The sequence below is a fragment of the Drosophila guanche genome, unplaced genomic scaffold, assembly GCF_900245975.1.
Source record: "Drosophila guanche unplaced genomic scaffold, DGUA_6, whole genome shotgun sequence".
NCBI classification, from domain to species: domain Eukaryota; kingdom Metazoa; phylum Arthropoda; class Insecta; order Diptera; family Drosophilidae; genus Drosophila; species Drosophila guanche.
In genome coordinates this window covers 2,084,043-2,106,868 of record NW_022995753.1, presented here as the reverse complement: position 1 = coordinate 2,106,868, position 22,826 = coordinate 2,084,043, and the positions used below count along the sequence as shown (strand labels likewise).

The following is a 22,826-nucleotide window of genomic DNA, read 5'->3' as shown; positions in this document are numbered from 1 at the left end:
GGGGGTGGGGGGGTAAATGCTTTTCATGCTTTTCCGCTAACGCGAACGATGAAAAATTCTTTAACATAACGTGTAGCAACGCTTTGGATCGTCAGTCTGTTTAGTCGAACCGCAGCATTCGCTCCTACGACGTCAGCTGCTCGGACTTTAGTTGAGATTTCAATTTGTTTCTTTTTCCCTAAGTAAGTTTTTTTTTTTTCTGTTTCTGTTCCTTCTACTGCTCTACTGCTGCTGCTTCTTCCTGCCAAAAACTATCAAAAAAAAAAATGTGTCGAGCCGAAAAAACAAAAAAAAAAAAAAAAAAAAAAAAAAAAAAAAAAAAAAAAAAAAAAAAAAAAAAAAAAAAAAAAAAACAAAGAAAACCATCGAAAAGTTTCCGAAAAAGCGACAAAAAATATAAACCATGAACCCAGAAATCAACTTCAAATCGAACATAAACCAAAAAAAAAAAAAAAAGAATAATAATCCTTTGTCGGAGCCAAAAGAACAGCAAGGAAATGCATCAATTAATCGAACAATTTAAATCAACAACAAACTTGAAACAACATTGGAACAATTCCATTACGTATTATATAATCCTGTTTCAGTTACGTTTTTTTTGTTGGCAATTTTTTTCAAGTGAAATTTGAATGAACCGAAAGGCGAATGAAGTGCAACCGTCCGAAACTCTGCAACAAAATGTTGATTTTTTTCCACATTTTTTTTTGTATGCAAAATGCATTTGCATATTTTTTTTTTATAATTTTTTTCGTTTGGTTTTCGCCTGTCGCAAAACGGCTAAAAATACTTATACTCGAGTGCTCCCCAGGCATTTGCAGCAACAACATCAAAAGCACAAAAGCACAAAAGCAAAAGCAAAAGCAGCAGCAAACACAACAATAACTACAAAAGCAACAACAGCAACAACAACAACAACAGCAGCAGCAGCAGCAGCGGCAACAACCACAACAAAAATAGGAACAACAATAAAAAGAACCACAGCAAGACAGGAACATAGATATATATATTTATATATATATATATATATATATATATATTCATCCGATTCGAGCATCGAGTCCGTAGCAAAGACCAAAAAGTGTTATATGATCTGAGAGGAAATTTCTGAATTTATTTTTTTGTTGCTTCATTTTGTTCGAATTTTAAAAATAAATTCGTTCTGCGTGTGTGTGTGTGTGTTTTTACCTTGGCAAAATGTCCAAGACACACACGCCGCATGGCTATACAGATACAGATACAAAGATACTTTTCGTCTCTGGCCACAAACGGCGCAGGCGCAGGCGCCACATAGAGATAGCGATGTAGAAACAGAAAGAGAGAGAGCGAGAGAGAGAGTTATATGTAGCTGGGATCCACCCACGCACGACCGACAGCCAGACCAACAGATACAGATCTGGAGAGTCTGGAATATAGATTTCTATAAATGGAAACCTGTAGAGCTTTTTTTATTTGTAGAAAGATTGTGTCTTTTACAGGAGGCAAGCTTAGAGCGCAACAGGAAGAGAGCTAGAAAATATCGCAAAAACACAAACAGCTAAGCCCCACTTGTGCCCAGAAAAATATCTTATAATCAGCTAAAAACTGTTATTTTATGTTCGTATTTCTGCTAAAGACATAGACTGACATACATTCTCAGACATTCTCCGATAGAGATCCCATCAGTTATGTTTGCCACAAAGCTTGATGGCAATGCCAAGAGGTTCTCATAATTATTTATATGTAAAAAGGCCAAAAATTGCATTCCGCATTTGCCCAAAATGCTCCAGAGCTGACCCACTTTTTGTGTGGGTGTGTCACTAAAAATAGGTATTTGAAAATGCAGAATGCAAAATGCAAAAAGGAAGCAAAATGGCACATGCCTTATGAAATTGTAGACATTTTTATATATGAAATGCGCCACACACACACACACACACACACGATCAGATTTTTGTACATATATAATATATGGAAAATATTTAGTATAGATATTTAGAGAGCGATCTATGAATGGCATTTGAAATGTATTTGGCTTTTCTTTGGCACACACACAGCCCATTCTATGTCGAAGAAGCTTTTCTAGAAATTCTGATTTAGTGCCAAGGTAAAAATAAAAAAAATTTACAAAATTTCGAATACTCAAGAGAAAATCAGAATAAGCTTTCGTCGAAGCTTTTGCGCAGCTTTTGGATGCCAAAAGGGAAATTCAATACGTGCCCCAAAGTCTATTTTTAACGGGAAACGCATTGAAAAAAAAATTTAAAGAAAAACACCGCTATATCTATGTATATAGATCAGATTATGGCGCTCTCTCTCTCTCACACACACACACACACACACACTGACACACTGACACGTGTGTGTGTGTGTTGGTATAAAGATAGACCCAGAAAATAAAAATTCACTTAAGAGACAACAACAGAGCCACGGGAATTTGGGAAGATTATGATATGAGAACACGACATTGTTGCCGGCTATATAAAGACAGGTTCCTCTCTCCATATATATCTTATGACAGCAGATCCAGAGACAGCACACATATCTACATGTCTATTTATAGATTGCCATCAAGGCAATCATAGCAAAGCATAGGAGAAAAAAGGCGAACGTTGTTTGGTTGTTGGTGCGGCAGCTACTTTTGTTGTTGAAATTACTTTTGTTGAACCACATCAGCAGCAGCAGGAATCTAACCGCACCGAATTTCTCTTCTCCAAATTATTCTTGCAGGTTTTTTCAACCCTAAACCGTAACCATGTCCGACGATGAAGAGTACACGTAAGTAGCAGAGCCCGAAGACGTTCAGCGACTAGCACAAATATTAAGTATACGCCGCGAAGTCCGACGTGGAGAGTATTCAAAGTGTTGAGAAGTGATGCCTAGTGCTAAATAATAAGCATTATAGTTAGTTCAAGTTAAAGCTAAAGTTACAGCTCAACGAGAAGTATTCCAGTTGGTTCCCACTACTAATTTAAAGTTATTTGCGAACTTTTTGTGAATTTTTGTTTGAAAGTTTTTGAAGACGTCTGGTGCAGGCCATCGGACATGCCACTTCTATACATATGTACCCATGTGGCACCTATTTTGATCTGTATTCCTTTTGTCTATTTCCACGCATTCTCTCATGGAAACCACAACCCAAAAACCGATCCCGAACCCCGAACCACGACACCTAACCGTGTACCACCAACCATTATCCCACCATGATTATGTTCGATCAACCGCTAATGCTGTCGTTTCGTTTCTTTCGAAATCTTCGAAATCAATTAATAAAAACCGAACAACAATTCAACAACAACAACAACACCACCACCACCACCACCACAAAATCAACAACAATTCAACAACCAAATCGACAATCACCTCTGCACCTGCACCTGCACCTGCACCTGTGTGTTGTGTGTGTGTGGGTTTGTCACATCACCCGTTTGCACTGTGCACTCTCACTCGTCAAACAAAATAATAAAATACAAAAACACGAAAAATAAAACACATGTAATCTGTTGTTGAAATTCGTTTAATTACGAACACCAAAGCAGCTCCGAGGAGGAGGAGGTTGTCGAGGAGACCAGAGAGGAGACGTAAGTACATTTATGTTGCCAATTGTGTCGACATTTTTTGTTGGTTTTGGTGCAGCAGCCTCAAGAACTCGATTGGTGTTCATTTTACAAACGCGTATCTGTCTATGCATTATGTGTACCACCGTTTTACCCCTTCCCTATTTTTGTCACGTAAAAATAAATATTTTTGTCGATCCTTTTTTTGATTTAAAACAACCCAATTTTGGATGCCTTTCCTTTGTATATTTTTGTTGTCAATGTACGCTAAATGCTGACAAATCGAAGAAAAGATAAAAAAGCAAACAAAACTTTTGATAAAACCGTAGAAAATATCCTTTCCTGTCCAAAAGCCTAAACATAAAACCCAAACCCAAACCAAAACTAGAAACCAACCCAACAAAATTTTTGCTCTGTGTATTTTTGTCTGTAAATAATTGTATTTGTTTTTATTAATTTAGAACGTTAAGTATTATGATTTCCTTTTATGTTGTACATTTATGTTATTTCCTTTGGTTTTTGTTCTCAATGTGTTGTTGTGTGCGTCTATCAAAAAACATCCAAATTACAAAATTACAAAATTTCTAAATGAAAAATCAAAAATCAAAACAAAAAAATCACGACTTGAACATCCGTTAATTGTACAAAAAACTTACTAATGGAACCCTGGAAAATTACCATCGAACCTTTTCACACCACCCACGTTCACCCCGTTCACTCCTATCACCCCCAATCAATCACTCAAGCAACGAGCTCATAGTTCTGTCCCCCATCTGACTCCTTCCCAATTGGCCGCTCAAACTGTGTAAATACGTACCAACCCCAACCCCACCACCCCATTGGAACCTATAGCTTTCCATATGCCACATACATACTTATTATTGTGTATTTTTGTATACGTAACCTGTCTTTTGTCTATCTGTCTGCAGCTGCCACATGTCTATCTGTCTATCCTCCCGAACTCCCAGCAGCAAGAAAAATAAAAATGTCCAACCAGTAAACATTTATAAATATATCTCTAAGTCTACAATTCTAAAACAAACTTTTGGCAAAAAGTTAACTCTCTTTCCGCCTATCGCTGGCCTGGCTTAGCAAAAAAAAAAAAACAACAACAATGTTCTTGCCTTTCACACTTGGAAATATCTCATTGATCTCATTGAACTTTGTTTCTCTCTCTCTCTTTCTCTCTTCCATCTCTTTTTGATTCTCTTTCTTGTTACAGGAAGTAAGTAAATTGTGTGAGAAAACCAATGAAAAGAAGAAAGAAAGAAACCCAATCAAAAGTCAAAAAAGTCAAACAAATCCAAAGATCCAAAGATCAAAGTTCAAAATTCTAAATCAAATTGAATTCGTATTTGTTTCGAGACGATAACAAAAGAAAATATTTTCGTATCTGATATCACAAACCCTGCAAATCTGTATAAACTTTTTTCCAACGAAAAAAAAAAAACAAACAGAATGCTGCACAAAATTTCCACAAATCTTTTTTGAAATGCCCAAAAACCTCGTTTGCCCGTTTGCCAATTACCAAAACAAAAAAATCGAAGAAAAAAAAACAGAAAAATCCCGAAGAGACAACATTTTTTGTGTATATTTCTGCTCTCTTTCGACATTATATATCTCTCTTTGTCACAACCAACCATGCATCAGAGAACCAGAGCCAGTTCCAGGACCAGTTCCAGTTCCAGAACCAGCTCCAATTCATACTGTACAAAGAATCGTTGCTTGGAATTTCGTTTCGTTTCGTTTCGATTTTATTCCCAATTTTTTAAGTTTTCTTTAGAACAACAACAAACAACAGAAAACAACAACAAAAGAAAAAAACAAATACGCACTTACCACGACAACTAATTATTTTGTTTTTATCTTATACAAAGAACAAAAATATCTCTCTCTATATATATTCTCCATCTTATCTTCTTCTTTCATTTCGTTTCCAAAAAAAAAAAAAAACAACAAACAAACCAAACCAAACCAAACCATTTTGCAATTGAATTAAACCACAAATCAAATGTTTTTCTCTTTCTTTTCAACGTTCTTTTTTGTTTGCCACACAAAAAAAATAAATATAAATATAAATATATATATTTAAAATGCAATTAAATTTTGTATGAAATTTTCAAACCGATACCCACAAAACACCGTGAAACTGTCAATTTTTGAAACACAAAACAAACAAAACAACCAAATCTATATATGTATAAAATGTATCACCACCTCCATGTTTGTTGCCACCTCAATGCCTCACGTATAGAAAACCACCTCAGACACCAGCCGAGTAAGTCTATGTACAAAAACAAATGTGAACCACAAATGAAAAAAAAAAAAAACAAGAATGCTAACCGAAACTAAAACCTTAGTGTTACGTTAAGGTCGTAGACGATTAATCCCAGCCTGTTCGTACAAATAAGCAAGCCAACACCCAAAACAAAACACACTCACGAACCCCAAAATAGCTCAGACTCTGTCTCTGAACTGTACCTGCAAAATGTAGCTAGCACTCAACTCAACTCAACTCAACTTAACTCAGCTCAGCGCAGTTCAACACACTTACTCACCCCACAAACTCACCTGAAGCGGCAACATGGAAGCGATTTGTAAATCGTTTCATTTTTAGCGTGTTTTCCGTTTCCATTAATATTTATTTGTTTTTTTTTTTGTTTTAACTAGAGTAGAAATGTCCTTGGTAGAATGTAGAAAATCTAATGCTTCTCACATCAGCTCTTTGATGGCTACTAATTGTAAAGAATATAATCAATAAAACTCAGTAAAGATTAGTAATTATTTACCCGAAAACAAAAAAAATATAAACAGGCCCCAAGATGTTATATCAAAATGCTGTAATTAATTTTAGTATTTAGACATTATTCGTAGTACTAGTGGCTATCTAAAAGAAACCAAAAAAAGAAGTATATATAGAAGAACAGCCCAATGCTTGATGGACGAAAACTAATTGATTATTTTGTTCTCCCCATCCTCATCGCTGTCTTGGCACCATTCAGAGGGGAAGGCGATCCAGAGTTCATCAAGCGTCAGGACCAGAAGCGATCCGATCTCGATGAACAGCTGAAAGAATACATCAGCGAATGGCGCAAACAGAGATCCAAGGAGGAGGATGAGCTGAAGAAGCTGAAGGAGAAGCAGGCCAAGCGCAAGATCTCCCGCGCAGAGGAGGAGCAGAAGATGGCTCAGCGCAAGAAGGAGGAGGAGGAGCGCCGCGTCCGCGAGGCTGAGGAGAAGAAGCAGCGCGAGATTGAGGAGAAGCGCATGCGCCTCGAGGAAGCCGAGAAGAAGCGTCAGGCCATGTTGCAGGCCATGAAGGACAAGGACAAGAAGGGCCCCAACTTCACCATTGCCAAGAAGGATGCAGGCGTGGTAATTATATGAGATTCCATCAATGCACCCTACTGATACGCCTCCCCCCCTCCATATATTTTTTATTTATTTTTTTTTCCTGGTTTTTGGCTATATCATTTTGCGTTTTGTTTTGTTTTCTTTTTTATTCTCTCACAAACAAACATGCAAAAAAACACACACACACACTCACACGACACGCACACATCAATTATGTTTTCTCTCATCGATTGGCCTCATTGTTGGTCGTCATTGAACGCTGATCGCCGATCGTTGATCCTCGATCATTGATCATTAATCGTTAATCGTTAACGTTTGTGTCCCATCCATTGTATCGTACCCATGCATCCATGCTTTTCATACAACAATCCAAACCCAATTCAATCCTAAACAAATGTGAAACTGAAACAACAAAACAAATTCTTTGTTTTTTCCTTTTTCTTTTGCAAAAACATGCATGTATCTCCATGTTTGTCCGCACACACACACACACACGAACACACACAAATAAAAAAAAAAAAAAAAAAAAACAATCGCAACTTCCTCTTCCGCTCCATGCGCTCTTCTCTTGTGTGTCTCTCTCTCTCTCTCACTGTTTGTCTCTCTCACTTGTACCACACGTACCACACAAATTACCAAAATAAAACCAAAAACACAACGAAATGTGTCTGCATCAAAAACAAATATTAAAACAAAAAAAAAAAAACCAAAAACAAAACAAAACAAAAAAAAAACTTGCACGCACATGAAAACAAAACAAAAAATAGTTGGGACTCTCATCCGCCGCCATGGAACGTAACAAGACTAAGGAACAGTTGGAGGAGGAGAAGAAGATCTCGCTGTCGTTCCGCATCAAGCCACTGGCCATCGAGGGCTTCGGCGAGTCTAAGCTGCGCGAGAAGGCCCAGGAGCTGTGGGAGCTCATTGTCAAATTGGAAACTGAGAAGTATGACTTGGAAGAAAGGCAGAAACGTCAGGACTACGATGTGAGTAGCCCCTACAGAGCATGGTCTTTATGGCTTTTGTAAAAATATGCACCCCCCGATTCCAGTTGAAAGAGTTGAAGGAAAGACAGAAGCAACAGCTCAGGCACAAAGCCTTGAAGAAGGGTCTCGACCCAGAAGCTTTGACTGGCAAATACCCGGTAAGTCGCTCACGATTCCGATCTCTGACTATATCTGACCAACACTTGTTCTTGTCTGCCCTTTTTTGCAGCCCAAGATTCAAGTCGCCTCCAAATATGAGCGACGTGTCGATACACGCTCATACGACGACAAGAAGAAGCTCTTCGAGGGTGTAAGTATTCAGTTGCCTTTTACGCGATTAGACTTGGGTTTTCTTTGGGTGTTCTCTTGCTTCTACCATGTTTATTCTCAATGTGTATCTCAATATCAATAATATAGGGCTATAATACGGTCTATGCGGAAACCTTAGAAAAGACCTGGCAAGAAAGACAGGAAAGATTCACTCAGCGCACAAAATGTAAGCGTCCGATAAACGAACTCCAATCTCCAATCTCCAATCTCCATGTCTACGTGTGTGTCTCTCTCTCTACCTTACTATCTATGTCTAATCCATAAAAACTATGTCCAATCATTACCAATGTACAGTCACGTCCAAAGGGTCGAGTCGATGAAGCAGCTTAGAATGAATGGGAATGCGGGTGGGGGTCCGGACGGGAATTGGGCGACTGACAACAATTGGGCAACACACCTAACCGTCAACTCTCTTTTTATTTTTCTTTCTATGTTTTATGTAAACTATATTTCATAATTGTCAACTGTACTTGTGTGCGCTGCGTATCGTAACATTCATTCAACCAAACAAAACAAAAAAACCAAAAAAACAAAAAAAACCCAACCAAAACACACACAAAACGTTCAAACACAAAAATACACAAAACGACAGGGCTTTGATGAGATCACCAAGGACTCGAACGAGAAGATCTGGAACGAGAAGAAGGACCAATACACCGGCCGTCAAAAATGTATGTACTGTACTCTACTGCTCTACCAAATGCCACAGCCAGAGCCACCAGAGACGACAACAACAGAACAACATTCATTATTCTGTTCATTGTTGTGCCACGTATTGTTTTATATTTTCCTGTTCCTCCAAGAGTTTCCTTCATGTTCATCCAAATATGCTAATCGATTGTGTCTCTATTTTGTTCTTCTGCTTCGATATAGCCAAACTGCCAAAGTGGTTCGGCGAGCGACCAGGCAAGAAGGCCGGTGAGCCCGAGACACCCGAGGGTGAGGAAGATGCCAAGGCCGATGAGGACATCGTCGAGGATGATGAGGAAGTCGAGGAGGAGGTCGTCGAGGAGGAGGATGAGGAGGCTGAGGAGGATGAGGAGGAAGAGGAGGAGGAAGAGGAAGAGGAGGAGGAAGAGGAGGAGGAAGAGGAGGAGGAGGAGGAAGAGGAGGAGGAGGAGGAATAAGCCGACTCTGAACTCCAACGTTCCCTCCAACCAGCCCCGCCCCCCCACGTCTTTTTCGTAAAAACAAACTCTACATTTAAATACCAAAGCAAAAATACCAAAGCCAAACAATTTTAATAAAAGTAAAAGAATGAACTAAATAGTTATTATCTTAGCTTATTCGAAAAAACATGCTTATTACTCTTGCAAAACAACAAAACAACAACTTGAGCAACTTTTTTTTATTGAACTTATCAAATTGAAAATGAAAACAACAAGAAATGTACGAATTTCTTTCAAATAAAACATCAAAACCAACACCAACTCAGTCAAAACAAAAAACCAGAGAACAAAACCAACAACCTTCAACAAACAAAAAGAAAGAGTCAGAAAGAAAGATCTATCAAGATATTAAAGTGTGTTATGGCATCATATCTATGAACAATTCCCGTTGTTTGTGTGTGTGGTGTCGGTGCGTCGATCGGGTCGATCTCTCAGCACTGTCTTTATTTGTTCTCCAGGGCGAATAACTCTCGTATTGGGCAACCCACTGAGTTATGGAAAATAATCAGCGGATATCTCGCAGCCGACTTGTAGAGCAATAAAATGCGCATCGTTTTGTATCATTTTTTGTTTGGCGTTTCCAAATTTCCACACAGTTTTGAGGGTTTTTTATGTGATCCTCAAGGCACTAGTGCAGCTGCACGAAAGTATGCTATACTTTTTTGTTAAACGCCACACTCTGGCCTTGGCTGACTAGTTCTAGGGGAGACCGCATTTGTGTGAATAAGTACAAACGACTTTAATTTGCATAATTGTATTTTATATTTTATGTTTAACTTTTATTGTTTTCGCTTTTGATTTGCTTTTGTTTTGTATTGTTTTTTTGGATTGTTTGTATAGTATAATTCCACGTACGTATATTTTCGGCTGTTTCTTCATGTTCATGTTGTTGTTTTTAATGAATGCAATAAATTGTACAATTTACTTAGCCTACGAGCTGCACACATAAAATATCTGATGAATGGAATTACATACATATGTGTACATATATTTCTGTAATTCTTTTCCATATCGTGATCTTTGCAGCGTACAGTTGTTATTTTTTTGTTTATTTTTGGTTTATAATTTGCTAAATATTCTTCGTTATGGTTCCTTGGATTGATGGGAATTGTGGGTGGGGTGGGGACAGGCGAGAATACATTTATTTCTGCGTTTCTGGGTAGTTGTGGTTTAATTTATTTTAATTTTATAGTTTCTTTGAGCCTTGATTGTCTGTCTGCTGCAAGTAGATCGTAATACAAATTGTTATTTCAACATGCAGCGATTACCCACAGAACAAAAAAAAAAGTTTACATACAAAATACATTCATTTACATGTATTTATGTATCCTTCGAGAAATATACATGGTAGTTACATCATACATACATACATTGGTAAAAATTAGACAAAAAATGCATCATATAAAATAGCAAAAATAGTTCAAGTTTCACATTTACATATTTACTCGTTAAGATTACACATACACTGCGTTTCATGGCCATCAAAGCATTCGCTTTGCTCATGGCTTACATTTATGCTCCGCTCTCGTTAGCTCTACAACGCACACACACACACACACACACACACACACGGATTAAAAATATTTATACACAAATATTATAAACTTATGCTCATTCCTCTGCTCTCATGTTTTTTGTTTGCTTTTAATGCTTGGTGAGCAAGGTGGACAGCATTATGTATACGGATTATCCTTCTCTGTCTTTTCTCTTTTTACATTTTTACTAAGCAATCATACATTTATTTTGTTTTTAATTATTGTCAGCAATTATTTTCTTTTTTTTTGTCTTCTAAACAAAAGTGTAATAAAAACTTAACTTGAATTTCCTTGAGCGCGAGGCCGAGCACACACATGCACCCACGCAGCAGTTAGGACGGACAAGGCTCAAGTGGCTGTGTCAGTGCGTGTATGTTAAATAAGAGACTATAAATTAACACGGAAGGAGCAGCTGTGTAAGCAAAACAAATTCATGTCCTTGCCTCTTGCTTAAGCTGGCTATATTTGGTAGATGATTGAAGTGTAATAAAGCTTCAAGCAGTGCTCGCTTAGGCGCCTTACTTGTCTACAATTACTGTACTTTATGTAAGTACAGTTCCGTTCTTTGTCTACACCTATATTAAGGCTGTTGACTGTTCATAAGTTAGTTACCTCTCGCTCTATGTGGTTCCAATTGCCAGACAGTGGAGTCTGACAACAGTTGAACGGCTCTAAGACTAACATAATTCAAGATTCTCTCTATTTCATACATACACATGGCATAAAGTACATACATGGGTATTATAAAATCTATTACAACACACATTTACATTTAGACATTCAGTTTTACATAGATACATCCATTATTATATAAGTGTATCATACAATTTATTGTATAATTAAATGTTTATATTTATTTATTCAATTTATTTTCTTTACATTCAGTCAATTTATTGCAACAAAAAAAAAAAAAAAACCTTGGAAAATTCCTATTTATATTTATTTTCCCCCCTATCCGTCAGTAGCAAATATATGTTTAAAGATTATTACTAATATTTCGTCTTCTGTTTAAATAAAACACTTTAAAAGCTCATCCATTAAAAATGTAACATTTCTAGATATTTGTTGTGGCTTTTTTGTTTTGCTCACCATTATGCAAACGTATAAACAGTGCATATTTTATATACAAATACATACATATATACATTTATATGTATGTATAAAACTATATAAAGGTTACTGGCGCTGTTCTGTGTCTTAGCACATAGACGATTTTCAGATTAGAGATTCGTTCGGGGGAAATCATAATCGAATTATTTTCTAATTTACTCGTACATATATACACAATTAAAATTATTCGAAAAAAAAACAAATAGTTGTGGTATTATAAGTCTCTCAAAAACATGCGTACAAAAGATTTTGACTAAACTAAATTGAAAGATTTCTTGTCATATTTATAACAGTGGAGTTCGGTGAATGTCCAGCGTTTGTTGCACTTCTTTAGGTGGTCTTTTGCAACTTATAGATTGTACATACACATACTTATACATTTATGTATGCCGGATTAGATATAGTACACAGACAGTGCGTTTCATGACACAAGAGTGGCCACGAGTCTCCTTCCAAGTGGTATTTGTTTATACATAAATATTAAGTCTGTTGTCCAATGGAGTCTTTGCTTTAAATTAAGTAAGTTTAAACCTGGTCTGTAATCGTTAAAGTGAAACTAAATCATAATATCACCCTTTCAAAGACAATTAATTAATAGTTTTGGGAATGGTATTCTCGTAAGAGATGCTGCAAAAGCGAATAATGGAACAGATTAAAGCCTGTGTTATTACATGTTTATGGTACAATCTATTCCAATGTCTATGCTATTGTATTCGCTTGCTCATTGTCATGAAACGCACCCTACTGGGGGGGCTAAAATGTTGTCTGTTTGTTGTGTGTTTCATTCATTTTTGGTAACATTAAAAAGCATTCTTACATGTACATACATCAACATACATATATGTACGTGGTTTTATATGCATTACAGCTAATACAATTTAAAATTAGTGTGCATGTGTGTGTGTGTGTGTCTGTTGGGGTGTCTGGTGCGTACATCTTCATCATCATCATCTACATCTACATAAGCATCTTTCATTGTTTTCATACTCATTATCAAAGTTTTACGCGTTCTCTCAGTGCTTGCCACGTGGCAGTCTTATGGGTATATGCGGATATCATGTATCCGCCAGTGGGCCATTCTGGTTGTGGTTGTTGTTGTTGCTATTGCCACTGAACTGTAATGGCAGCTGCTTTATCGTAATGACATCCTTTGGCTTTTGATGCAACAATTGTTGCTCTTCTTCCTGTTCCTGTTCCTGTTCCTCTTCCCGAATGAATTCCTTTTCTTGATGCTGATGCTTCTGCTGCTGCTGCTGCTGCTGCTGCTGCCGATGATGTTGCTGTTTCTCCTGCTGGTGTCTCTGCAGTTGATGATTATTCTGTTGTTGCCGTTCTTGTTCGTGTTCCTCTACTGGTATAATTTTATTGATATTGTACAGATTATTATCGTTCATTTCATTATTATCATCATTATTATTGTTATTATTGTTGATGTTGTTGTTATTTTTGTTACTAGTATTAATTATATTGATGGGGTTGTTGTCGTTATCCGTATCCTCACTCGACCTCGGATTCATTTGGAGCACTTGCTTTGCCTTATTTTCCCACAGTCTTCGATTGGCCTTTACCTGCAAAATGTAAAAACAAACTTAAATACAAGCACTAAAGATACTTGAATTTTTCTCTAAATAAAATACAAACAACGTTTAAATGTTTTAAATGCATATTAGCAGTAGCACACAGATGAGGATTGAATATATAAATGTTGTGGATTATATCCCCCATTAGGCAGCAGCTTCATTATGGCTGCAACCCCAAAGCAACCCATATGCCAACAGCTGCACATGTGACTATGCATAAGCTTCAGACAATTACCAAAAGCGGAAACTTTTGAGCACCACAAATTGTTGTTCAACTTTGTCTTGTGTTCCAATTAAAGCGAAAAACATTTTGCAATCAAAATATCAATCAAAGATACTCATTGGAAAGGGAGCTTTTGCTTTCTTGTTTTCTCAATTTTCTCCACCATCACATCATTGGTATTGTAGTTAATTGAATGCTGTTCTTTATTAATCTTCCCTGACCATTTTTTAATCTGCTTTCTGCATACAATTTCTTTTCGCATTACGCATTTTTCCCCTCCGCATTCAATTTCTCTGGTATTTTTGCAATGTGATCATTTTTATGTATCAGTTTTTTCTCGCCTCCCTCTGGCCACTGCCTGCCTGCCCCTTTGCCATATTTGCTTTTTGCATCGCTCTCTTCTTATATTTACCTTTGCATTTGGAGTCCTGCCCGAGGGTATTTACCTTTCGTTATTTTGATTTGCATTTTCGCTTGCAATTTCCCTCCCACACTTATTATTTTCGCGTGCCCAAATATGAAATATGCAAATATGGATTAAATATTAAATGCGTGCAGACACCTCGAGCAGCAAAATGGCAAAAAGGCGTAGAAGGATGAGCAGCCGCATCAATTAATTAAAATATTTGCCATTAACATAAATTAAGGAATATAATGAAATTGGCGGACTTTCAATTGATATTAATTGCGTTTCAACCTTGTTACGGTTGGCGGTACCAGTGGCCTGGTGCCTGGTGCCTCGTGGCAGCATGCCAGCGCATGGCAGACAGTATGTGGCGTCGGGAATTACCAGTCAAACTATGACGGGGATTGCAAAAGTTGACTTAACTTTGTCCGGCTCGCTCTCTGCCGTATCTGTCTGTTCACCTGTCCGCTCGTCCCTGCCTGCCTCTGTCACTCGCTGTTGTTGGTGGCATGCATGTATAAATTGCCACTTATGCCATAAGCTGTCTGATGTGTTTCACCCCCCCACAGGCAACTGCATGGAAACACTGCAACTTCAACTGCCAAACACAAATTGAAGCCGTGACAGCGCAATAAAAAAACACACAAAAATACAGGGGAAAAAATTATAAAAAACGAGAAGGGACGTGTGAGACCCTTCTTACGCGTCACAACTTTTATACCCGGCACTCAGTACTAAATCTGCACCTGAGCGGTGTTTTGTCAAATTTAACATTTTTTCCTCATCTGTCATCTACATCTACAACACTTCTCACACCAACACGCTCCTTTAGCTCGCTCCTCCTTTAGACGCACACAGCAGAAGCAGTGTGAATGAAAAAAACAAATATAATTCCCTACGGAATGGTGTTTTTAGTTTTCTTTTATCTGTTAAATTGTAGATTTGCGAGGTTTTCGCCCTTTTTGAAATACACTTGTAACAGTGTGAGCATACAGAAGTCCTCCTGTGCACAAATACAATATACTCTATTTACTCTTCGAGTACCGGGTATAAAAAATATATGTACATATATAATGGAAATCCCGACAGAATTTTAGTTAAAGGTGAAAGCAAATCGAGTTTAAAAGTGCAGTCACACACACACACACATCCCAAAACGGAGTCCTGACTCGTGGACTTATGACTGTCTGTCCTGCAGATTGCAGCCACCCCACCCAACCCTAGTGAAGAATAGAGTTAAATGTTCACCCGGGAGCAGAGTCCTGTTTCTGCCACTATCAGCATTGCTCTGGCGCTGGCGCTGATGCAATTTTAATTAATGAGAAACTCTTTGTCCAAATATGCAAAAAAAATAAAATGGGGAGATGGCTCAACTTAGGTTAACTCAACTCGAGTTGAGTGGACTAATTAATTAGCAGATCATTTAACGCGTCGCTGGGCAGCACATAACTCAGCAGGATGCACTGGCAAACAGAGGAACAGAGAGAGAGAGAGAGAGAGAGAGAGCAGCGACAGATGCATATCCAGACTGGAGGCAGCTCCAAGTTCCTGCATGGCCAACCAAAAATTGCAATTTAATCTTGTGGCTAAAGCGGACACGCGCGGGCAACATCTGTGCGGCCGAATCATCAGCCGAACGAACATGCCACTCGAGTCAGATGGCAGCGGAGGAAACCGCGTATAGGCGTAACCCCAAATGCGAATGGGAATATGCGTAATATGAAAACGGCAATGGACCACAGTACAATTGAACTGTGACCTCAGGGCCGGCCAAAATTCATTGGAGCGAAATGTGATTGAATGAATTGTCTGGACGAACAAAGACTGCCAAGCGTTTCAGATTGAAACTTATATCAAAATGGTATTTAAACAGTTCACCATCTTTGCTGACACATCAGTTTTTGGCATAAATAAACCATTTTCTGATGTTGCTGCTGCTGCCGGATGGGTTTTATTTACTTGCTCAGCATTGAGCCTGCGTCTGTCAAGCGTACCATTATGGTCTGCAGTTCAGAAATGTTCTTCGACTCTCACACTATTCACATTTAATGTACTTTGTTTTGCCAATAAATTGGGCATCTAGAGAGCTGCATTGAACCATTGAGTCGAAGAAGCCTCACTTAGCGGTGCAATTATTGCGCTTCAACATACTAATATTAATTACATTTAGAGTAAGTCTCTAAGCCAAATATTCTTAAAAATCAAATCTCCAGGAGATAACTGCACTCAAGTTCACTCTGCTCTCGCCCCTCCTATTCTATACGCTCCAGCCGAGGTCTCTTCCCCTCTGCCTGATAGCATCATCATCTTCATAGTCATCATGTTAATTTCCCCCGTTTCCGTTACCATCCCTAGGGCGGTTCGTCTCTCCATATTGAAATCGGAACCTCTGGCTCATGTGCATACGTAAGCAATAAGCAAGAACCAATAAAGCGGAGAAAAAACAACAAATAAATACGATATATATATCTATACACATATCGTTGGCATAGGAACAAGAATCAAAGTAGCTGAAAAAGGAGGAAATATGCATAATAAAAAGAAGAAAAATAAATAGGGGGAATGGGAATTGCAGGGGTGCAACCAACACAAACAACAACAACAACAAAGGTAAAGGCAATGGCAAAGTGCAAAACACAAAACGCAAAACAAACAAAACAGAACAGAACACAAACACACAAAACACAAATCGCACACACGGCAAACGAAATCGAGTAGAAGGATAAAAGAAGGAAAAGAAAATAAATAGTGTTGCAAAACGTGTGTGATGTAAGGCGTATGTCTGCGCCTCTTCCGCCCAAAAGAGTGGGTGAAGGAGTGCAAAATATGCCAATGACATGGGCTTGGGGGGGGGGCTGTAAAAAGGAAAAGGTGAAAGATAACAAGAGCATGCATGGAGGAGCACAGGCAAGCAGAAAGTGGCTTTGCCTCTCCCAAAGGAAACCGACTGCCATAACAGGATGACAGGCAGAGAGGTAGAGAGAGAGAGAGAGAGAGAGAGAGAGAGAGAGAGAGAGAGCGAAATGGTGACAGTGCGAGGGCTTAAAGTGCGTTTCGTGCAAAGTAGGAGATGGACATGGTAAGCCTGCTTTGTGCGTGTGTGTGTGCGCGCGTGTGTGTGCGTGTGCTGTTTTTGCTGTTGTTTTGGGTGGGGGCTGCACCTTACCTTCGACGTGTTGTCCTGCACCCATGCATCTGGCTTACCATAGTCCGGCGGATTCGCATACGGATCATAGCCGAGCACGGACAGCATGGGCGCTATATCGGCCATGTCCCGTACCACATCGCCCGGTATCTGGCCAACCCATTTGGACAACGCCTCCAGATTCACCGGCTTGATAACCTGATCCGATGAACGCTCCACTCTAATGGTATGGAATAAATAGTTATGATCTTAAGGGACACAATTGCCTGGCAAAAACTCACTTGGATAATGGCACCCCATTGGGCTTATTGATGAACTCTTCGTGGTGCAGCACCGCATCGTTCCATGGCACATCCAGGAATTGCAATATCTTGCGCATCCACTCCTCCGGGTGCAGCACCAGCTGTTCATAGTAAACCTGAGCAGAAATATTTATTATAAATAATATCAAGTAAAGGCGAGGAATGAGAAAGTTCCTCTTCTAACGTGGATTGGCTTGTCACGAAGCGATTGATTGGAATGGGTTACCCCTTTGGTGGGTACTTACCATCATGCAGCGGTCCTTGCCGATATCCCGGCACTGTTCGTGCATCACCTCGATGGCGTGATTCCATTTCTGCATGCACTGGCGGTAGCTGCTCAAATCGAAGCCGGTGATTGTCACCTTGCGCGATATAATCGAATGAACTGTCGCCCTGCCGTCGCGCACCATGAACAGGAATTTCGCCTGTGCAGGAGTGGAGAGAGAGGGGAGAGAGGGGAGAGAGTGGAGAGGTAGAAGTGTAGTGGATAATGTCGTAGGAAATTGTATCACAGCAGGATACAGCAGCACAAGTAGAGCTGCTGACGTAAAAGTCTGCTCTCCCTCAGGGCGGTGTAGATGCTTACGTTCGGAAAGAGCTCGATGACATAGGAGCCCATTTTGAGCGTCAGCGGATCCTTGTTACATAAACGGGGCGCCGGCTCTCCATGCTTAGCAATGATTTCCAGACAGAATTGCGCTATGGCACTGTTCATGACCTCTTTGGTGATGCCGGCCTCCTGCAGCCGCAGCGACTCCTTCTCGGACTTTAGCCAGTGCGAGCGCAATTGCAGGATGCGTGGAATGACGCGGGTTTCCTGCCCGCAGCTAGACCACGCACATCCACACAAAGAACAGCAGTGGGAGACATATAAAGAGAGAGAGAGAGAGGGAGAGAACAACACACAAAGTAAGTGGAAGTGGAAGTGGAAGTGGCAGGCAGCATCAACAGCAACAGCAGGTTGCATATACGATACTCGTATCGTTTCGTGTGATGGCTGGAAACTGTTCATGAAACTGTTGTCTGGCAACAGCAGGATGAGGCCTGGCTTTGGTTGCCGCACAGCAGGCGTAGACCTACACCAAACCACCTCCTAATGCAATCGACAAAATGAAAAGCGATACCCATCCCGTCGCGCCGGTAGCCTGAATGTCTGATGCACAACTCTCATTTGGCTCCCACTCCTGCTTTCGGGCTGCTCAAAGCTCAGTCAAACACGAAGTGCTTCAAACGAAACAAAGATGCTACGAAAATTGGTACGCTGATTGCGCAAAAATTATCACAAATATCCCAGCTGTCTCCTCATTGATTGCAGCAGAGATTCTTCCAGTGGCCTTTGGCACTCTATGAACCCAAGTGAAAGTTGTAGGAATTACGAAAGCTTACAGCCAAATCGGATGGGATATGCCCACAAAACGCATTTCACACCTCAAACATTAATCGTGAACCCCGTGAACACACACAAAGCCCACAAATTATTCCTGGGGCTTACCGAGGACTCACACTAATTGAGTTGAAGCCGAAGTCTAAATGCTAAAATGCTAAATGCTACAAATACACACCAGATAGCAGATTTAATCTGAGCATTACCGAGAGGAAGCCGACTGTCAGTTTACTTCCTCTTTTCCTTCTTTTTATCCTTTTCCCACACACACACACGCGTGAAGCTTTCGGAAAACTTTACAGAACTTTTGGTACGAACAGAAAACAAAGTGCGGGCAGGCTGTTGGACTGGGGGACCTCAACCTGGCGCTCGCTAAACCTATTTCGTAACTAAAATCGCCCCTCCACATCGCGTTTCCACATCCCAGTCCCTTCCGGAGGAGCGTGCAGGGAAGTAGATTTTTAAATAGAGGAAATTGCGCTGTGCAGCCATCAGAAAAAGCGGCACCGAGCTCCCAGGCCAGGATACTCCATGGATGGGGACTGCAGAAAGGCAAATTGTTAATAATAAAAATTAAAAAGGAAAGAAGAAAAACGGCCAACAAAATGAAGGCGGCAGCAGGCTCTCGGCTGAGGCTGGTGCTCGCTACTTGTTGGCCCTTGCCATTTTGCAGATTGCACAATTTTCGTGGCTAATTACTCATGCGTAAAGGGAAACATAAGAAATGTTGGCATTACGAGTGAGTGTGTGAGCGGAGAGAGAGAAAGAACCTGCCTGCTGTCTCTGCAGCAGAAGGGAGAATTCGCCAAAGGGCAATTCGACACGGAATATATTGAATTGTGGCCACACAGGAGAGGAAACCCAACGGGGGGGTAAAACGGAAAATGCAAATATTAAAAAATTACAATATTTTCCCTTTGGAGGCTAACAATAGACCAGGATACACTCTATTTAGCATAGAGGCTAAGAAAATATGCTACAATTTGTGTGTTGCAAAAGGCAAAAGATACCTTCGATTGAAAGAGACTTTTCCCAATGGATTTTCCCTTTTTGTTTGCAGGCAGTTGAAGGTGCAAATTCAAGTGAACAGAGTTTGAGTTTTGCAGTTTGAAGAATTGCTGAAGGAAGAAATTTACTTACCGCACATCAGGATGGGCATCGAGCATGGCGCGCATCAGCGTCGTGCCAGATCTGGGCACGCCGCCAATGAATATTAAAGGCATCTCCCGGTTATATGAATAAACGCGTTGATTGTCGTCCGTGACGTATTTCTGCACATCCAATGCGTGGGTGTCCGGGTTGTAGGGGGGAGAGAGAGAGAGAGATGACAAAAAAATGAAATTAGAGCAAAATGTGGCAGGCAGGCAGGCAGGCAGGCAGGCAGGCAGGCAGGCGAGAGAAAAATTACGTGGCTCAGAGCTGATGACGATGGAAAGTGTAGAGCGCGTGGGGTAGGATTGCTTTGCTTGACTTAACGCAGGTGTTAAAGCCTTCATAGGCATTAGCGTCAAGCAACAAAAAATGACAGTAGAATATCTGGAAAATGTCTTCCCAGTTCGCGTAGGAGACGTGCACGGGCCATAATGCGATGTAAATGACTAAAAATATAACTCAAACTGTCAATAAAAATTAAAGCTCTTGGAAGGGTCTCTGGAATCTTGCCACAACCCCTTTTACGGCTGGGTCTCATCCATCCCATCGTAATGGGAAATCGATCGATGTTCCTGTATCGATTATAAATGATTTATGGAGCACTGATATCTATGATAGCTGAGGGGTTTCGGGCTGTTGCCTCCTATCTAATCGAAGCACTAACCACTCCACAAATACTGATAAGATATACTCGATGTCTGCATGCACATATGTGATGTGTCATTAAATTATTGGATATTTGTATGTTTGCTTAATTTTATTTGGTTTAAACATTAATTAACCAAAATTTAAGCAATCTATTCGGAGTTTACATGTTTATTTGCAGTGAATTTTGAAAGGATATTTCAAGCGATGCGTATTTGCGCTCATCAAACATTTGATAATTAAATTTCAATGATAAATCAAGTGGAATGAAGCTGCCACAACACTTGTTTTCATTGTGCCCTTAATGACGGACAAAAGAGAAAAGCCAAGAAATTAAATTCCACCTCTGGGTTAAGACCAAAATATGTGCTAATGTTCTGTAAGCCATTGGAAGACTAAAAAGATGTGGGAATCGGAAATTCGTTGGCTTTCTCTCTGCACTCTGCACTCTGCACACACACACACACACACACAGACACACATCGTAATCGGTATTGTCTTTCATGTGGAGTCATGGCTCTGGTCCGGTGCTAAGCTCCTTATGGCCTTCGATATTCCCAATGCTAATCAATGGCTTTTCCTCCTTCTGCTCCTCCTTCTCACCCTCCCCATGGTATTCAACGCCCAATGAGGACCATTTTGGTTTGGACTAATGTTTACAAAATAGTGTTCGGTCATCCGATAACCAGTTAAATTCCCTCAATGACTTTTGCTTTGGTCTGCGTATGCGGTCAGCCGGGAGGGGGAATGGATGAATGGCCACTCTCTCTTTTTCCCCGCCCAAAACTGGAGTGGGGCAGAACATCCTTCCTTCCTTCACCGGTCCAGTTCACTCCACTGTGTGTGTTCAGCCAACATGAAATTAGTTATCCTGCTTTCGGTTCTACTATTTCTATGATACAAACATATATGATTCCTCAGAGTATTTTTTTCTTTCCTTTGATTTATCATTGGAAGCGTTTTGTGTTCGTGCCCCAAGGTCCCAGTCGCAGTCGCAGTCCCAGTCCCAGTCCCAGCCAACACAGTGCGTTACGCCAATGAATTTTCAGTTGAATATGGAATTACATTGATTCTGATCAATTACGAATGCCACATATGCCCATGAGGGGTTCAACTGGTATCAACTGACATCATTCGCTGATTGGCTGTACAAATTTGCCATAATCGAATGGCCAACAGGGGAACATGCTCTAAGAGCGTTTAGTCGTCGCCCAAACAGATAATTACAACAGACAGTGAGCCAGTTTGTTGAATAGGTAAAAAAAAAAAAAAAATCAAGTACAAGACATGTATTTTGTTTTTTTTTAATTTTACCACATATCGCTAGTGCTTCTGGCTTACATCAAATTTGCGATACTCTGGCATACAGAAGACAGAGCAAGAACCTTTTTTTTCTGCACTTTTTATATTTCAATTGCTGCGGGGAGCAATTTAAAACTAATTTTATTTTCGAATTGCATAAAAATTGAAGTAGTCATCAAGTAAGCAAAGACTTTAAGCGAGCAAATGTTTGATATGTGCACATGCAAGAAAAGTTTGTTCCTACACCTGAAAGGTAGATTTGCCGTCTCCTCTTTTTGAGTTTCCCATTATCTAGCTGCTCGTACGAGCGCGTGGGTGGAAGAAACTTTCGCTTTACCCTAAACTTCCTAACACACTTGAAACGCACGTTAAGCTCAAGAGGAGGCGAAGATGTTTTGGCCGAGATTTGGGGGTACATACCTCAACGCGAACCATTTGGGAGGACAGCTCATTGGTGGTGGCATCCACGCGGAAGAGGCAGGTGGGGCGCAGTTCGGTGAATTTGAATAGGAACATCGTGATGACAATGATGCCAAAGAGCACCCACAGGGTGACCTTTTTATTACGATACGGCAATCGCATCCTGGCTCTTTCTCCTTCTCCTTCTCCTTCTCTCGCTATCGCTTTTGACTTGAAAGGTGTTGAAGCTAACTGCTTTTTGATTTGACTT

General features: G+C 39.9%; 3 protein-coding genes across 26 annotated transcripts in view; 2 read left to right on the top strand and 1 right to left on the bottom strand.

The window, feature by feature from the left end:
- The window catches only part of LOC117588516 (solute carrier family 41 member 3), a 42,192-nt gene extending 36,978 nt beyond the window's left edge, over positions 1 to 5,214 (top strand). Inside the window, exon 9 of the transcript XR_004574142.1 lies at positions 5,204 to 5,214. The gene's annotated coding sequence lies outside the window, so the exon portion shown is untranslated. The remainder of the gene's footprint in view (positions 1 to 5,203) is intronic.
- On the top strand, positions 51 to 9,686 carry LOC117588519 (troponin T, skeletal muscle). Of its 21 annotated transcripts, none has more exons than XM_034279874.1 (10): positions 51 to 182; positions 2,707 to 2,754; positions 3,516 to 3,557; positions 5,788 to 5,811; positions 6,536 to 6,905; positions 7,655 to 7,873; positions 7,939 to 8,031; positions 8,103 to 8,183; positions 8,291 to 8,369; positions 9,077 to 9,686. In XM_034279874.1, the coding sequence occupies exons 2-10, from the start codon at positions 2,732 to 2,734 to the stop codon at positions 9,328 to 9,330; spliced, it is 1,185 nt and encodes a 394-aa protein (XP_034135765.1). In that variant the 5' UTR covers positions 51 to 182; positions 2,707 to 2,731; the 3' UTR covers positions 9,331 to 9,686. The 21 variants fall into 21 exon arrangements, with proteins under 21 accessions (XP_034135765.1, XP_034135748.1, XP_034135756.1 ...); XM_034279857.1 differs by having other exon boundaries at positions 3,513 to 3,557; XM_034279872.1 differs by lacking the exon at positions 8,291 to 8,369 and adding an exon at positions 8,796 to 8,874 and having other exon boundaries at positions 52 to 182.
- Positions 9,687 to 10,116: 430 nt separating this feature from the next.
- LOC117588518 (protein-tyrosine sulfotransferase) lies at positions 10,117 to 22,774 on the bottom strand. Of its 4 annotated transcripts, XM_034279849.1 has the most exons (9): positions 22,577 to 22,774; positions 20,198 to 20,328; positions 18,260 to 18,500; positions 17,919 to 18,098; positions 17,653 to 17,789; positions 17,393 to 17,591; positions 13,355 to 13,585; positions 13,101 to 13,270; positions 10,117 to 10,273 (listed from the first exon to the last, which is right to left on the bottom strand). In XM_034279849.1, exons 1-9 carry the CDS (start codon positions 22,736 to 22,738, stop codon positions 10,132 to 10,134), a joined length of 1,593 nt encoding a protein of 530 aa, XP_034135740.1. In that variant the 5' UTR covers positions 22,739 to 22,774; the 3' UTR covers positions 10,117 to 10,131. The 4 variants fall into 4 exon arrangements, with proteins under 4 accessions (XP_034135740.1, XP_034135739.1, XP_034135741.1 ...); XM_034279848.1 differs by having other exon boundaries at positions 13,101 to 13,585; XM_034279850.1 differs by lacking the exon at positions 10,117 to 10,273 and having other exon boundaries at positions 12,270 to 13,585.
- Between the last annotated feature and the right edge of the window lie 52 nt (positions 22,775 to 22,826).